Source organism: Cavenderia fasciculata (assembly GCF_000203815.1).
Source record: "Cavenderia fasciculata unplaced genomic scaffold Scf_Dfasci-G-o-80e12.f1-5, whole genome shotgun sequence".
NCBI classification, from domain to species: domain Eukaryota; phylum Evosea; class Eumycetozoa; order Acytosteliales; family Cavenderiaceae; genus Cavenderia; species Cavenderia fasciculata.
Genome location: NW_004457735.1, coordinates 712,689 through 730,210, shown reverse-complemented (window position 1 = coordinate 730,210; position 17,522 = coordinate 712,689). Strand labels below are relative to the sequence as shown.

Here is a 17,522-nt window from a genome sequence, read left to right as displayed (position 1 = left end):
GAGCAGTAGAGTGGCTCAAACGAAGAACAGACATTGTCTCCACAACAGAACGCAGTGCAGCTGCAGAGGCTGGCGACCCGTCGTATTGGAGTACACGTTGATTGGCACCATAGTACGTTGGCCAGAAAATACTAATACTAGCTATACTAATAGTAGTGGAGTGTTGATAATAATAATAATACTATTACTATTATCCATCAATTCTTTGGCAATTGTTGGGAAGGTGGGGGTATTGTAGTGGATGATGGTGCTACATTGATTACAATGTGTATATTCACACAAACTCAGGCCACAATTAAATGTTTGAATGATAAACAAATAAATATCTTCTTCATTATTATCTGTTGTTATGAAATAAGAGGAGGTTAGTTAGTCGGTCTATCTTGATATCTATATTTATATTATACATACATTGGTTTATAACATTAATTGAATTAATTCTATTTCGTGATTATTAAATTTCCTTAATTGTTTAATATGATTGAGCAAGAGTTCATGAATGTGTTTCTTTGTTTCATATGATAGATGATGAAACAGACACTTGTCATTCTCAGTGCCATCAGGTGATTTGGTAAAAAGTAATTGAATCAATGCTGTGACAGGATGAGTATTATCTTTATCGTATCTATAAATATAAACAACAAAGAGTATGCATAAGTATATCAACTATTAAAATTTATATCCAACTACAATACATACAAGATCATCATGTGGAGTTTTATATTACATAGTTTATAAGTAATGTCTAGTATGACTTGATCGGCTCGTCGTCGTATACATTCCATCGATGAAGGGTCTTGAGTTGGTCTTCTAGTGTTGCCATTTGATCAAAGTGTGAAGCAAAGTGGTTTGACATGTGGAGATGATAGCTTCTGGAGAATATGATAGAATCTTGAACTATTTTCAAGTTGTTAGAGGATGAAGATGATATTGATGTCATTTTTGTATTCCACTGTTCTTGTGAATAGGAGGCTCAATAATTTTGTCATCTTGTGATTAAATATTGAATGTATCTGTTTGTTGTTTTATGTGATTGTTTATACATGAATAAAAGAACGCCTACACAATTATGATCGATTGTGATTTGTTGGTCAACCATTATTCTTCTCACCACCGGTGGTCGATTTACCTATCCATCTAACAAGATATCGTTTCACAAAGTGATTGATTTGATTTGGTTGATATTGTTGTTGTGAAAATAATATTTGTTGAATTAATTGATTGATCTCTTAAATCAAAGTTGGTGGATATGGTTAAAAACCCCAATGGCATGCTCTAAAATGTCTGATCATTTTGAAAACTATCCAATAATGTAATGGTAATAGAATATTGATGATTAATAAATAGAAATGAGGAGGTGTCAATGTTAAAGTGATATGAATGGTTGGTGGATAGACTATACCTGAAAATTGATGAATGGCAATTCTATTGCATCAACGCGTGCGACACTATATCTTGTGATTTGAGTGAACCGACTTAAAACGAGATCTTACAGATTATTATTTAAGTGATATGATGTTGCTCTTCTTTTATGATGAACAACATATGCTAATTTACTGTAGCACACTAAATTCTACCGCGGTTTCTAGAAAGAAAGAGAAGGAGAATAAAAAAAACAATTTTTTTTGACCCACGAATCGTGGCCTAAAAGAGCCTCCTTTTTTCAATCAATTGAAATCGATCACATTTCATATTTCACTAGTACGAATAAGAATGAATAGATCATCCCTCATTATTTTTCTGGTTCTGTTGACAGCAGTAAGTGCACAGCCTCGGTGTCTGAAGAGTTCAGGTGTTCAGGTTGACTGGTGGTTGATTTTCAAGGTCAACGGATTTACTGATGTCTATCTGTACTACGATTCAGTAATGGAGAAGGGTATAAAGAAAGTAAGTATACTACTTCATTTATTCCCATTCCTATTTACTCTTCTTTCCTTATTTTATATTTCAATTCCTAGGATATGGATCTATTCTACGACCTAAGAATGACAAGCTCTCCTTTAGGAGCAACTATGGATCAATTCAGAGAAGATCAAGACTCAAATAAGAAGGAATTTGTCTTTCTTGCCTACAACGACCACGCACTTCGTTTCAAAAACACAAAAGGAAACGAAAGACTGTACGTAGACAAAAGTTTTTATTCACATGGGGCTCATGAAAAGGGAATCTTGGGATGGAAAAATGATGGTAATAATCAAAGGAGTAAGTATATGATATTCATACCAATTCATAACCCATTAACACTCATCTCTCATCTCTCATATAAAAATAAAAGAGGGTATAATAATCCAGCACTCTTTGCCAAAATGGCCAGTCCAAACATCTCATGGAGGAACATTTTATCCTCCATATTCAACCTATACCAAAGATTTGGAGAAAGTTTATAGCCCTGCTTCATCTAACATTCCAGAATCGGCAGACCGAAGGCTATCCCCTTACTTTGGTTGGAATTCATTCTTTGGACCGAATCTCATGTCTTATGTGCCTCGAGAAAAGAAAGGTAATGAAAAATCAGATGTATGTCATCAATATATTTCATGAGAGAAGTTAGATTTAGATAATTATATTAACCATAAATTTTTGACCTGAATGGCAATAGGAGGTGTACAGTTTAGAATATCAACCCAACACGATGATAATCAAATATGATAGTAATTATGCACCTTTGGTATCCAAGGATCGTCAACTAGAACTCAAACTTCTCCCAAAGTTGCTGTCGTACGACTCCAACTTTAACCCAGAGGCAGCACTCTTTGGAACCTTTAAGCCTACACAACATATCTTTTGTTCAAACATTGATAGTACTGCCTCGATTGAAAGCATTTTGAAATTATTGTCGACACTTAACAAAGAGGGCGATAAAGAGAATGAAAAACTGTTGGCCTACATCCTGCACAACGATCACAATGATGGTCTTGTCAACACATATGTCAAAAACCTGTCTGGCAATGAGCCACTCTCAAAAGATATCGTCACAGAAGACATCGAAAATGATGACATTAAAGAAGATAATGACGATAACTCTAACCCAGGAACAGACGCCAGCATGGTTGGAAAGGGAATTCCAATGACTAATTCATTCGAGGTCTTTGCTTCGAGAAACCGACTAGGAGAAAAGGATGTTTGGAGAACGTTGGACAAATCACTGGGCCCCACAGAGAAGATGGTCGTTTCGACTTGGAGCTCCTACAATGGAGACCCACAAAAACAAGAGAAAGGTCTTCCCCAATCGCTTGACCGACCCAATATCGTACCCTTCAACACATTCACCAGTCCAGAAATTCGCTTTGGAGAAGTCAAAGGCCGAGTCTCGTGGCGTGGCTTCTCAATGAAGGAGCACTCCAAGATTGGATTCAAAATGGATAAAGCCACCAATAGCGAATGGGATGTATGTGTGTCTGGAGGCAACCTATACTATGCAACTAAATCCAATGTCCATGGTTCAATTATTGTAAGTTGTTTAAATGATTATGCATATAATAGTGAATGATTGATTTAATTTGGAAATTTATAACATTTGCCTATTTCTTCTACCCACTCGATATTTAGATGTGCTTTTCAGCACCTAACCTTCGAAATGTACTATCTTCTATGTCTAAGATGGAACTACCCAAGGAGAAAGATGAAACGATGGATAAAGAGATCAAAGACCTCTCCGGCCAAATGAAATTATTTTCGGACGATATACATGAAGCCGTGGAAGAGCTTATCCCTTTGCTCGTCAAAACTGGAAAACACACATTTGAGAAGAAAGTAGTGGTTGGTGTCGACTCGTCTTCAAAAAAGCTTGATCAAACGAAATCTGTTACAGCAAATTTTGTCAGTGAATCAAGTTTCAATGTCTCTCCCATGAGAGTTAGAGTGACATCAGCATCGATACTGGATTCCCTACAACAAGAAGATAAAGTATTAAAACACATGATAAGCGATCTAATCTCTAAAATGATCAGATGCGAAAATAAACTGTGCTATAACGATATCCCAAAGCTGATCGAGAGTTACAAACAAAAGTTGGACAAAATAATTAAAGCTAAGCAAGGAAAACAACTTCCATCAATCTATCATCAATCATATGATGCTCCACAACAAATAATACTACAAGAACAACAACAACAAGACCAATCACAAAAAAGAAAAAAAACACCAACCTTTCCTCGTTAAATAAAGTCGTACACCTTTTAACATAATGCCCAAGACTATAGTAAGATCTCGAGAGGTAAAGGAAACACGTCAAAAGGGGTCGACGACCGCTGAGACCTGTTGCTGAGATCTCACTCAGATCTTAGTTCATCAAGCTATTTTAATTTATTTTAATTATTAATATTGTGTCTCTTGTGTTGCTCTCTTCTCTTTGGTTATAATCATTATTATAAACTATAAAATAAATAAACATATAATATGAACACACCACCCAATGGTTGTTTCAAATTCCACTATCAATCTATCAATCCACTCAGATTCTTTTCAGATATTGGATTGAAAAGAATGGGTTTATTTAATACTATTTTAATGTTATTTACAACCATGATAATATGCTGCGGGTAATAATTCTTTTATTCATCCTTTCCTCATCAAAAAAAGCGAAAATGGATGTTTAAAAGGTTAATTAACTTTCTTTTTCTTGTTGTTTAATTCTTTCTTGTTTCAGATTCCACTATTCATTAACCCAACAAAACATGACAGCATCTTCTTCACAACATTCTAATGAACTCCTTGAATCAAGGACTGTTAGATTTACTGATTCTATACAGAAGTTGTTAAATGGGCCATTAATCTTCTCACTTCGATCGAATACCAATGTGACATTATCTTGTCGAGACCTCTCAGTTATGAAGCATCTGCAACAACGAGCCGATCAAGTCATACTCGACATTGTTTATAGAGTATGCAATTTGGAGTGTAATATTGCTTCAGATGATGGTGATGATCTCGTATGTATTGCAAAGTATTCATTATTATTATTATGTATACTCATACACCTTGTTTATTGACAGATATACGATCAAAAGCAAAGCCTACATCCTTCACTAGCATTGATTTATTTGCTATTTATTCAATTACCCGATGGTACTGAGAATGACAAGTGTCTGTTTCATCATCTATCATATGAAACAAAGAAACATATGCATGAAATCATACTCGATCATATCAAACAATCAAAGGAGTTTGTTCACCACGAAATGGAATTAATTCAATTAATGCTATCAAACCAATGTATGTTTATATAAATATGATGATGTATCATTGATTGGACAAAAAGATTGACTGACCTCTTCTAATAACAACAACAGATAACAATGATGAAGATATTTATTTATTTATCATTCAAACATTTAATTGGTTTAATACTTTTTTTGACGAAAAAAGGAATTACGGCGCAATGATTCCATTCATTTTAGATGGTATTATTAGAATGAATAACTATGATGCACACATTAGAGACAAATATTTGGATGTCATATACGATACTTTGGATACTATATTTCGTGTCTATAAGGACCCCAATATATCCAAAAGTGTTTGTAGAGACAACCCCGTTTATATGTTTTTATTGGTGCTCAAAGAGTATAGTTTTCAAGATCAAAGAGGTAAAGAATTAAAAAGGATGATTTCACAAACAGTATTCCTTGAACTTTCCGATACTGAATGGACCAATCAAATTTCTTGTGACTTTTTAAAAGAGTATATTAAAACGATATTCTTGGATGCTTACAATGATGGTTATTTCGTACCACAACAACCCAATGACTATATGGATGCGGAAGACTGGAATAACCCACTCTTTTACGCCAATGTCTTTGACTCGAAAAAGTATAGTGACATCAAGTATGAAAAGCCAATAATTGCCAAGAAAATTGAATCTTTTAAAGTGACTCAGCATCAAGTATTATCTATTCTATTTGAACATTTCAACCGATGCCTAACACAAACATCATGGAAGGATAAATTAATAGCTCTCAAATTATTAAATATGTTCGATCACGTAAATAAGGATTGGAAAACATATTTTAGTATTGATCTTCTCAAAACGTATGTAAATCAACGAATATACAGACCGATCTATTCTAACCAAAAACCCATTATTATTATTATTTTAAAAATAGAGTTATATCAGAAGCGTTAAAAGAGGATAATGAACTTGTTCAATGTGAATTATTGGAATTTATTTACCAATTCTGTAATATGCCTTACTATATTGATATGCTTATCGATAGTATAGAGTTTCGAGATATCATCAAAGAGGTTATTAATCACATCATCAATCAAGCTTCCCCATATCCTCGTTTATTATCCTCTCTAATCAAGGTCTGTGATCAAGATTGTCATAATAAGAATCAATTTGCATCCCAAATGTTGAAAAAATTATTTCCTACAGAGCCTCTTTGGCAAGAATGTATTGTCAACCTCGCTCTAAAGTCGGTTCAATCAAATCATAGGGAGGTTATAGATTCTGCTATATCTTTTGTATACACATTCACATATCATCACATTCCTCAATTTACAGTAGGTACAATATAAGTGAAGTGGTTCCCCTTTATTTCTATTTATTAACCATCAATATTCTATTTATTTTATTTTAGAGTTTAAAAGCATTATCAACAGCGATCATTGGGTTATTGGATCGTTTTCAAAATGACGATAAAATTTTAGAGCATGTAATTGAATTGTTTGATCGTATTATCATTCGGCTTGGACCCAAAGAGATCAATCAATTAGTTCAACGAATATTATTTTCAAAACAATATAAACAAAATCAAATCAATATCTTTGCGAGAGTGTATCTTATTCAGTGGATAGATAAATCAGTAAATAACTTGTCAATCTATTTACCATCAGCCATGAAAATAATACTTCTTCATCAACCAATCGATAGATATAGTATCGACAGTCTTGTAATCATGTACAAACAACCACATAAAACAACAAACAGATACATTCAACATTTAATCACACCCTTGATCCAACTACACGCCAGTCCAACAACATATTCCAACAGAACAGAAAAGGCAAAGGCCTCACAATTATTGAGCATCCTATTCACAAGAACAGTGGAATACAAAGGAATACACCACCAAGAATCTACTCTACTATTTCAACAAATACTCGATTCATTGGCTGAAGCAATGCCCTCTAATCTATCTCGAACTAATCCAGATGTACTAGAGCTTCTCAGATACCATTTGGCTGCGGCCACTAAAATGGTCAAACAAATAATACTTAGAGAAGGAAACATTACAACCGATCAAATATTACAAATCATCGATTTGATAGTACAAGCACAACATTATACCATTAGCACATATCGTGAATTTCGCAGGAGCTGGGATGAATTGCCAGAGATTGATATTTTGGTAAAGACACTAGTTTCAATGGACGATCAATGGAACACAATTGAAATGATAGCATCCAGTGTGATTGATATGGTTGTCGATTGGATCAATCAAAATATGGGATCAACAAAAAGTGACTTGTCTTCAAAAGTCGAGTTGGTCATTGATTTCTATGATCAACTAAATATTGTTCCACCAAGCATTACAATATCACCAACAAAGGAGATATCATATTCTGAATGGATTGATAGATTGATAGTGGCACTTGAAAAGAACACGAGACTCACCAAGAAATTAAAACAAATAAAAGAAAAAATAAATAAATAAATAAATATTACGATCATTCCAATTATTTAATAATCTATTATTAATAATCACTGCTTCAATAAATTGTCAAGCGGCAACATCTTTAATTGAATCTTCCAAATCATTTAATACTACTGTTAAACATTCCTATCTGTGAAGTAAATTTAAAATCCAACAAATAAGGGTGGGAGAGATGTGTATATCGTTAATCTTTCATCAACTCCTCTGAGCAGGTAGTGGAACGTTGGTGGTATCATATGCAATAATGTTTTAGATGTGATGGTAACAACAAGATGTTGAACACCAATTAAATCACACCAACTCTTTATACTTGATGGTGCATGATAGTTTTTGGAAAGGTGATGGTAATGCAACTATGGTGTAATCGCTTTGGGTAACATAACTCACCCCTCAAACAATCATTTCAAGACACCCAGGTATTCGACCTACCTACCTAAAAATAAAATAAATAGAATCAACACAAAAGATGATTACCACACATGAACAGTTCCTTCATCAATCAAACCAACCATAGTAGATATCATATTTGCCCACATGTGTCTCGAGAGTCTCGTTGGGGAAAATTTAATGACACACTCATCCGTCTGCGTTCATACAAACTATTCATGATAACACCAATACGACACAATTGATTATATAAAATATATTACATTTTGTATATATTTAATCATATCGACATATATACTATATGTGAACAAATAATATTTCCATCATCATCTTTTACCCACAAAAATCCATCTAGTGTTCTCTCTCTCTCTCTTATCCACCCAAAAGGATGATTTCACAGACAGTATTCCTTGAACTTTCCGATACTGAATGGACCAATCAAATTTCTTGTGACTTTTTACAAGAGTATATTAAAACGATATTCTTGGATGCTCACAATGATGGTTATTTCATACCACAACCTATTGAATATATGAATGTGTTTGATACGGAAGAGTTTAACGACATCAAGTATGAAGAGCCAATAATCGCCAAGAAAATTCGATCTTTTAAAGTGGCTCAACATCAACAAGTATTATCCATTCTATTCGAACATTTCAACCGATGTCTAACACAAACATGGGAGGATAAATTAATAGTTCTCAAATTATTAAATATGTTTGATCACAAGAGTATTGAATGGAAAACATATTTTAGTATTGATCTTCTCAAAACGTATGAATTCACTTTAAATCAATCAATATGGTTATCATATTTCTAACAAACCATTATTATTATTATTATTTTAAAATTTAGAGTTAAATCAGAAACTTTAAAAGAGGATAATGAACTTGTTCAATGTGAATTGGTCGAATTTATTAATCAATTCTGTCATATGATTTACTATCGTAATATGATTGTCGATAGTATAGAGTTTCGAGATATCATCAAAGAAACTTTTAACCACATCATCCAAGCTTCAGATTCACCACATCCTAGGTTATTATCCTCTCTAATCAAGTTCTGTGATCTTGATAATAACGATCAATTAGCATGCGACATTTGGGAGCACATCTTTCCAACAGACCCTATTTGGCAAGAATATATTGTAAACCTCGCTTTAAAGTCTTTCCAATCAAATGATATGGACGTTATCGATTCTGCTAAATACTTGGTATACTGGTTTGATCCCATTCCTCAATTTCCAGTAGGTACAAGTGATCAATTAACTTTTTCCATCCTCCACATCACTTTAACTTCATTGACACCTCCCTATTCTATTTATTAATCATCAATATTCTATATAAGCGATACATACGATACATCTACTGTAATATTACACTCTAAATTACATAGTTTATAAGTAATGTCTGGTATGACTTGATCTGCTCGTCGTCGTATACATTCCATTGATGTAGCCTCTTGGATTGATATTATCTTGTTGCCATTTGAACAAAGTGTGAAGCTTAATGGGCTGGCAAGTGGGCATGATAGCTTCTCGAGAATATGGTAGAATCTTTCGACTGTAGGTGTATTTTCAAGTCGGAGTACAGAGGGTGGTAAGGAAGATGAAGATGATGTTGATGTCATTTTTGATTAACTGATTAAATAATATTGCAACTTTTAGAAATAACCCAACGATAAACCAAAATATCTGAATGTTATTAATATTAATTATTTTAGAAATAAGCCAATGTTAAACCAAAATATCTTTATTATTATTATTTATTTTCTCTTTTAATTGCTTTAATTTGGTGATGATCATTTCTTTCTGGTCATATGATTTCTTACATCCTCTTTTAAATACCAATATCAATCCATTCAGAGGTTGGTATCTTTTCTGTTGTAGGTATAATCTTGGCTTGATTATAGAAATCTATGACCAACTCGACTATTAAATGAGATGACTGGTGGTTTAATAACCGGTATTTTAATTTCATATTTTGATTGATCCAATCGACGACCCTATCAATCACACGTGATGATATCATTTCAATGGTGTTCCATTGAGAGTCCATTGAAACTAGTGTCTTTATCAACTGGCCCACACATGGATATTGAAACATAATAGCATTCGAGAGAATGAGTTGTTGTGTTTGTACGATCAAATCGATGATTTGTACTATTTGATCGGTTGTAATGTTTCCTCCCGAAAGTATTATTTGTCGAACTATTTCTGTAATGGCATATAATTGGTCTGCGAGAAATCGTAAATGGTAATCAGAGGAGGAAAGTGGTGTGGTAAAAATAAAAGTAAAAGTATCGAGTAGTTGTTGAAATAGTACAGTACATTCTTGATGGTGTATTCCTTTGTATTCAACTGTTCTTATGAATAGGATACTCACTAATTTGGTTGCTTGAACTTTTTTGTCATTTTTGTTGTTGTTGTGTTGGTGTATAGTTGGATAATAGGTGTGATTAAATGTTGAATGTATTGATTTGTTGTTGCTATATGTGATCGTCCCAACAAGATGAAAAGACTGTCTATCCAAAAATCGATTGTGATTGGTTGATCAAGGACTATGATTCTTTTCATAACTGCTGGTAAATAGATTGAATAGTTGGGTATCCATTTAATAAGATATTGTTTCACAAAGTGATTGATTTGATCTGGTTGATATTGTTGTTGTTTTGAAAATAATATTCGTTGAATTAATTGATTGGTCTCTTTGAATCCAATTCCAAGTTGATTGATATGATTGAAAAACTCAAAGACAGACTCGTAAATGTCTTTATCATTTTGAAAACGATCCAATAATCCAAGGACTGATGTTGATAATGCTTTTAAATTCTAAAAAAATAAATAAATAGAATAGAATATTGTATTGATGATTAATAAATGAAAATAGGGAGATGGGTGTCATTATTAAAGTGATTTATAACAAACCTACTGTTGTAAATTGAGGAATGGGATATCTTTTAGACAAGCTTAGAGCATAATTGATCAAAATTTTGTGATTTGATTGAATCGACTTTAAAACGAGATTGGAAATATGGTATTGCCAAAAAGAGTCTTTGGGAAAACGTTGACTAATATGCTTTCCCAATAAATCAAAACCATAATGCTCACAGGCCCTGATGAGAAAGTATAATAAACGAGGATGTAGTGGTATATCTGATGAAGCTTGATTGATGATGATGATGTGATTAAAAGTTTCTTTGATGATATCTTGAAACTCTATACTAAGTGGGCTTTTTGTTACCAAAGAGTGCTGCCTGTGGATTAAAGTTGTTGGCATACGAGATAAACTCTCGGACACGTATGATTTCTTCCGGACGTCCATCTTTTTGTAGTACAGGTGCATATTGAGGAAGATATGAGGACCAACTTGTTGTCGACATGTATTTCATTGAAATGTACACCATTTTTCCAACTATTGCCGTCCCGGAAAATAGATGAATGGGGGTTTATATAACAGTTGCATACTTTGTGATTCTCTAAATAGATTGATTGCATACAACAGAGTAAGTGGACAACCTAGTGTATTAAACATAGGACATGAGATTTGGTCCAAAGAATGAATTCGTCCAACCAAAGGAAGGGGATAGCCTATTTATGTAACTGTCATCAGCAGTCTCCAACCTTTTAAAGTCTTCAGAAAAGGTTGAATATGGAGGATTAAATGTTCCTCCAGGAGTTGACTGGACTGGCCATTTTGGCAGTGTGTGCTGGATTATTATGCCCTCTTTAATATTAGAGATGATGATTGTTAATAATTAAGCACAATTGTATGAATATTATATACTTACTCCTTTCGTCAGGATTATTTGGATCCATTGCCCATCCCATGACTCCCTTTTCATGAGCCCCGTAGTTATAGAAACTTCTGTCTACATACTGGACATTTTTTTTATTGGTACGAAGTGCGTGGTCGTTGTAGGCAAGAAAGACAAATTCCTCATTTGGATTGTTTTCCATATTGAATTGATTCATGGTTGCCCCTAAAGGAGATTCTATCATTCTTAGGTTGTAGCCAATATCCATTTTCTATGGGTAGAATTAAATAAAAAATTAAAGAATTGGAGTAAATACATGAAAAGGAGAAAGCACAATCAAGTAGTACCTATTCATTGATGATCGGTATAGAATAAATACCTTAAATGAATCGAGAAAAAGCTTCAAAAAATGGTCACGTTCAAAAAAAGAAAAAATTAAAATAAAAAAAAGTTCTTGAGATAGTTCTTTTGAAGCGAAAAGGTTCATGGGGGATACACGTAAAAATAAAAAAAATGCAGAAAAATCGATTTTTTTATTTGTTTTTATTCTTTTCTACGCAAAGGATTATAGATAATTATCTAAAGTATATATATATATTTGTTTTATTTTAAGCAGTTCTTTTCGTTTTGCTACTCTGTGCCTAATTGCTTTCAAATCAGCTAGAGATGCGTTGTCTTTAAAGATACATAAAAGAGAAAATAAATTAAATAATTATCATGAATAGAATTATAAATTATAATTTGATAAAGTTTGTTTTCACCAGTGAATCAATCATTGGTAATATTTATTTATTTTTATTTATTTTTTCTTTTATTTGTTTTAATTCCTCGGTGAGATCTCTTGGGCTATAACTCGTGTTCTTTTCAAGTGCCACTATCAATCTATCAATCCATTCAGAATATGATATCTTCTTTCTTGGTGATATTGTAATGCTTGGTGGAACAATATTTAGTTGATCATAGAAATCAATGACCAACTCGACTTTTGAAGGCAAGTCACTTTTTGTTGATCTCAGATATCGATTGATCCAATCGACAACCATATCAATCACATGGAATGATATCATTTCAATTGTGTTCCATTGATCGTCCATTGAAACTAGTGTCTTTACCAAAATATCAATCTCTGGCAATTCATCCCAGCTCCAGCGAAATTCACTATATGTGTTAATAGTATAATGTTGTGCTTGTACTATCAAATCGATGATTTGTAATATTTGATCGGTTGTAATGTTTCCTTCTCCAAGTATTATTTGTTCGACCATTTTAGTGGCCGCAGCCAAATGGTATCTGAGAAGCTCTAGTACATCTGGATTAGTTCGAGATAGATTAGAGGGCATTGCCTTAGCCAATGAATCGAGTATTTGTTGAAATAGTAGAGTAGATTCTTGGTGGTGTATTCCTTTGTATTCCACTGTTCTTGTAAATAGGAGGCTCAATAATTTTGAAGCCTTTGCCTTTTCTGTTGTGTTGGAATATGTTGTTGGACTGGCGTGTAGTTGGATCATGGGTGTGATTAAATGTTGAATGTATCTGTTTGTTGCTTTATGTGAGTGTTGGTACATGATTACAAGACTGTCGATACTATATCTATAGGTTGGTTGATGAAGAAGTAATATTTTCATGGCTGATGGTAAATAGATTGACAAGTTATTTACTGATTTACCTATCCACTGAATAAGATATACACTCACAAATCGATTGATTTGACCTTGTTTATATTGTTTTGAAAATAATATTCGTTGAACTAATTGATTGATCTCTTTGGGTCCAAGCCGAACGATAATACGACCAAACAATTCAATTACATACCTTAAAATTTTATCGTCATTTTGAAAACAATCCAATAACCCAATGATCGCTGTTGATAATGCTTTTAAACTCTAAATAAAATAAATAGAATATTGATGATTAATAAATAGAAATAAAGGGGAACCACTTCACTTATATTGTACCTACTGTAAATTGAGGAATGTGATGGTATGTGAATGTGTATACAAAAGATATAGCAGAATCTATAACCTCCCTATGATTTGATTGAACCGACTTTAGAGCGAGGTTGACAATACATTCTTGCCAAAGAGGCTCTGTAGGAAATAATTTTTTCAACATTTCGGATGCAAATTGATTGTGATTATAACAATCTTGATCACAGACCTTGATTAGAGAGGATAATAAACGAGGATATGGTGAAGCTTGATTGATGATGTGATTAATAACATCTTTGATGATATCTCGAAACTCTATACTATTGATAAGCATATCAATATAGTAAGGCATATTACAGAATTGGTAAATAAATTCCAATAATTCACATTGAACAAGTTCATTATCCTCTTTTAAAGATTCTGATATAACTCTATTTTTGAAATAATAATAATTATTGTTGTTAGAATAGATCAGTCTGTATATTCGTTGATTTACATACGTTTTGAGAAGATCAATACTAAAATATGTTTTCCAATCCTTATGTACGTGATCAAACATATTTAATAATTTGAGAGCTATTAATTTATCCTTCCACGATGTTTGTGTTAGGCATCGGTTGAAATGTTCAAATAGAATAGATAATACTTGATGCTGAGTCATTTTAAAAGATTCAATTTTCTTGGCAATTATTGGCTTTTCATACTTGATGTCACTATACTTTTTCGAGTCAAAGACATTGGCGTAAAAGAGTGGGTTATTCCAGTCTTCCGCATCCATATAGTCATTGGGTTGTTGTGGTACGAAATAACCATCATTGTAAGCATCCAAGAATATAGTTTTAATATACTCTTTTAAAAAGTCACAAGAAATTTGATTGGTCCATTCAGTATCGGAAAGTTCAAGGAATACTGTTTGTGAAATCATCCTTTTTAATTCTTTACCTCTTTGATCTTGAAAACTATACTCTTTGAGCACCAATAAAAACATATAAACGGGTTTGTCTCTACAAACACTTTTGGATATATTGGGGTCCTTATAGACACGAAATATAGTATCCAAAGTATCATATATGACATCCAAATATTTGTCTCTAATGTGTGCATCATAGTTATTCATTCTAATAATACCATCTAAAATGAATGGAATCATTGCGCCGTAATTCCTTTTTTCATCAAACAAAGTATTAAACCAATTAAATGTTTGAATAATAAATAAATAAATATCTTCATCATTATTATCTGTTGTTAGAAGAGGTCAGTCAATATTTTTGTCCAATCAATGATACATCATCATATTTATATAAACATACATTGGTTTGATAGAATTAATTGAATTAATTCCTTCTCGTGGTGAACAAACTCCTTTGATTGTTTGATATGATTGAGCAAGAGTTCATGCATATGTTTCTTTGTTTCATATGATAGATGATGAAACAGACACTTGTCATTATCAGTACCATCGGGTAATTGAATAAATAGCAAATAAATCAATGCTAGTGAAGGATGTGGGCTTTGCTTTTGATCATATATCTGTAAATAAACAAACAAGGTGTATGAGTATACATAATAATAATAAAGGATAATTTGCAATACATACGAGATCATCACCATCATCTGAAGCAATATTACACTCCAAATTGCATACTCGATAAACAATGTCGAGTATGACTTGATCGGCTCGTTGTTGAAGATCTTTCATAACTGAGAGGTCTCGACAAGATAATGTCACATTGGTATTAGATCCAAGTGAGAAGACGAATGGCCCATTTAACAACTTCTTGATGGAATCAGTAAATCTAACAGTCCTTGATTCAAGGAGTTCATTAGAAGATGCTGTCATGTTTTGAACAAGTTGTGATAATGAATAGTGGAGTATGAGACACCCATATGGATTAAACAACACGAAAGTTAATTAATTCACTTTTTGAACATCCATTTCCCGCTCATTTTCATCTTGTATTCCCCCCACACCTTTTTTAATCTTTTGAACGTTCATCTTAAATATTTAATGACAAACAAAGAAGAGTTGTTTAGAAAGATCATTGTACAAGATACCAGGAACAAAGTACACCGTCGAACTTGGTCAACTCGTTCAAGATCACCAATACATCAGCAAAAAATATCATCGCTACCACGATATTGATAGACATGGGTATAAAGACCCATATATATTGATGTTGGGTGCATTGGAAACAATCACTGGTTTGCTTCAAAACAAAGTACACTGTCCAGGTTGGTCAAGCGTTCAATTGAAATCATGTCCTTGGAGAATGCAAATACAAATGGTGGTGCTTCTGAAGGTCTTCGAATCAGACACATTGTCTCGTGTGTCACAGAGATCTATCCCGATCAAGACGCAAACGAGGTATGTGTGGAGGTAGGCTGTGAAGCTGTGGATAAATACCACAAAGGCAAAGCTGGCGTATTCTATGTGTACCCAATATCACATATTATCGAGATGTTCAAGTATGCTGCGGGTAGTTCCAACTATGGCAATCTATACATAACAACTGTGGTCTTTCTCCAAAGTATCATCGAGTATTTCCTTTTTATGGCCTCAATCGCAATGGCAAGTGTCATTTCAAAGACAAAGGAAGTAAGTACCAGCAACAACAACAACAACAAGACAACATTGAGTTCAGTTGAATGTAAAAAGAAGTGACAAGAGATGATTAACTGTTTTGTTCTATATATATATAGGAGATTAGCAGGATAATGCCCAAGACTATAGTAAGATCTCGAGAGGTAAAGGAAATCTTAGCACCTCCAAGGATCCAAGACGTGGTGATTCAATAAAAGGGTTGTTGGAAAATATCAAAGAGACCGACCAGCTATACACCGAGGATCTCAATGAAACCATTGATAACATCAACAAGGAAAAAGTCGGTGTATTCCCCGACTTTGATGAAAGCAATGACGATGCTCACCCCGATAGAAGAGTCTACGTACATTGGTTCATCGACGACTGTCAATACGGCGAAGGAGACAAACCCAAGGAAGACTTTAAACAGTTGTTGCCCATACTTCCAATCAAACATCTCCAAACCATTGCCAAAATGTTGTCTGTCGATATTCAAGCATGTTTGGATAAAAAAAAATGTAATTGAAAAGAGTATGTATAAAGTTTATATAAAGAGATATTTATAGAAATATTATTTATAAAATTAAATTAATAACAACAAGAGTTTAGCAATCAAACAATTGGAATCAAAGAAAATGGTTTTCAAAGTGTATGAAGACGATGGAGATGTTGATGCATCACAGTACAGCGAGTCACAAAGATTGAAAATACTTGATTGGTATGAGTTTATGTGTGACCACGATGTATGACGATGTTTGGTACATGACTCCAGTACAAGCATTCATAGAACTGGGTGCCGATGAAGATCAACTTGAACGGATCGATGATGATCGTGGTGATGACGAAGATGATTGGTAAAGATGACGAAGATCAAGATGATGACTACAAAGACGACAGCGATGATGATTGTTGAAATAGAAATCGTCTTTATTGATTAAATGCTTTATAAATAAATAAAATTAACTTTGATTAATTAGAACATTTAAATGTATTTTCATTCTCAATTTCTTTTCTTGAAAACAAACACCCAGCTCTATATTTTTGTATTAAAACTTAACCCTATATTGTAAAATAATTAAAATCTTTTATGTTAATTAACATACACTAATTGAATTAATTCCTCTTGAAATCGAATAAACTCCTTTAATTGTTTGAGAAAGAGTTCACGGATATGTTTCTTTGTTTCATATGATAGTGATGTAAAAGACACTT

The 17,522-nt window shown here is 33.2% G+C and overlaps 10 protein-coding genes across 10 annotated transcripts; 5 read left to right on the top strand and 5 right to left on the bottom strand.

Annotated features, from left to right (window-relative positions):
• Positions 1–365: 365 nt before the first annotated feature.
• On the bottom strand, positions 366–940 carry DFA_05117 (uncharacterized protein; the record flags this gene model as incomplete). Its single annotated transcript, XM_004360781.1, has 3 exons — positions 366–390; positions 425–666; positions 779–940. 3 exons carry the CDS (start codon positions 938–940, stop codon positions 366–368), a joined length of 429 nt encoding a protein of 142 aa, XP_004360838.1.
• A 926-nt stretch (positions 941–1,866) lies between these two features.
• Positions 1,867–2,541, top strand: DFA_05116 (uncharacterized protein; the record flags this gene model as incomplete). Its single annotated transcript, XM_004360780.1, has 3 exons — positions 1,867–1,887; positions 1,959–2,202; positions 2,276–2,541. 3 exons carry the CDS (start codon positions 1,867–1,869, stop codon positions 2,539–2,541), a joined length of 531 nt encoding a protein of 176 aa, XP_004360837.1.
• Positions 2,542–2,632: 91 nt separating this feature from the next.
• Positions 2,633–4,161, top strand: DFA_05115 (uncharacterized protein; the record flags this gene model as incomplete). The annotated part of the gene is made up of 2 exons (XM_004360779.1): positions 2,633–3,388; positions 3,601–4,161. 2 exons carry the CDS (start codon positions 2,633–2,635, stop codon positions 4,159–4,161), a joined length of 1,317 nt encoding a protein of 438 aa, XP_004360836.1.
• A 515-nt stretch (positions 4,162–4,676) lies between these two features.
• Positions 4,677–7,658, top strand: DFA_05114 (uncharacterized protein; the record flags this gene model as incomplete). Its single annotated transcript, XM_004360778.1, has 6 exons — positions 4,677–4,931; positions 4,995–5,214; positions 5,400–6,030; positions 6,105–6,504; positions 6,582–6,675; positions 6,799–7,658. The coding sequence occupies 6 exons, from the start codon at positions 4,677–4,679 to the stop codon at positions 7,656–7,658; spliced, it is 2,460 nt and encodes an 819-aa protein (XP_004360835.1).
• Positions 7,659–8,433: 775 nt separating this feature from the next.
• Positions 8,434–9,313, top strand: DFA_05113 (uncharacterized protein; the record flags this gene model as incomplete). The annotated part of the gene is made up of 3 exons (XM_004360777.1): positions 8,434–8,819; positions 8,901–9,258; positions 9,296–9,313. 3 exons carry the CDS (start codon positions 8,434–8,436, stop codon positions 9,311–9,313), a joined length of 762 nt encoding a protein of 253 aa, XP_004360834.1.
• Positions 9,314–9,383: 70 nt separating this feature from the next.
• On the bottom strand, positions 9,384–9,674 carry DFA_05112 (uncharacterized protein; the record flags this gene model as incomplete). The annotated part of the gene is made up of 1 exon (XM_004360776.1): positions 9,384–9,674. One exon carries the CDS (start codon positions 9,672–9,674, stop codon positions 9,384–9,386), a length of 291 nt encoding a protein of 96 aa, XP_004360833.1.
• Positions 9,675–9,883: 209 nt separating this feature from the next.
• Positions 9,884–11,450, bottom strand: DFA_05111 (uncharacterized protein; the record flags this gene model as incomplete). Its single annotated transcript, XM_004360775.1, has 4 exons — positions 9,884–10,409; positions 10,553–10,875; positions 11,066–11,208; positions 11,288–11,450. The coding sequence occupies 4 exons, from the start codon at positions 11,448–11,450 to the stop codon at positions 9,884–9,886; spliced, it is 1,155 nt and encodes a 384-aa protein (XP_004360832.1).
• Positions 11,451–11,703: 253 nt separating this feature from the next.
• DFA_05110 (uncharacterized protein) lies at positions 11,704–12,003 on the bottom strand (the record flags this gene model as incomplete). The annotated part of the gene is made up of 2 exons (XM_004360774.1): positions 11,704–11,770; positions 11,831–12,003. 2 exons carry the CDS (start codon positions 12,001–12,003, stop codon positions 11,704–11,706), a joined length of 240 nt encoding a protein of 79 aa, XP_004360831.1.
• Positions 12,004–12,586: 583 nt separating this feature from the next.
• On the bottom strand, positions 12,587–15,569 carry DFA_05109 (uncharacterized protein; the record flags this gene model as incomplete). Its single annotated transcript, XM_004360773.1, has 6 exons — positions 12,587–13,220; positions 13,614–13,684; positions 13,761–14,160; positions 14,434–14,860; positions 15,040–15,259; positions 15,327–15,569. The coding sequence occupies 6 exons, from the start codon at positions 15,567–15,569 to the stop codon at positions 12,587–12,589; spliced, it is 1,995 nt and encodes a 664-aa protein (XP_004360830.1).
• A 417-nt stretch (positions 15,570–15,986) lies between these two features.
• Positions 15,987–16,836, top strand: DFA_05108 (uncharacterized protein; the record flags this gene model as incomplete). Its single annotated transcript, XM_004360772.1, has 2 exons — positions 15,987–16,325; positions 16,438–16,836. The coding sequence occupies 2 exons, from the start codon at positions 15,987–15,989 to the stop codon at positions 16,834–16,836; spliced, it is 738 nt and encodes a 245-aa protein (XP_004360829.1).
• Positions 16,837–17,522: the final 686 nt, after the last annotated feature.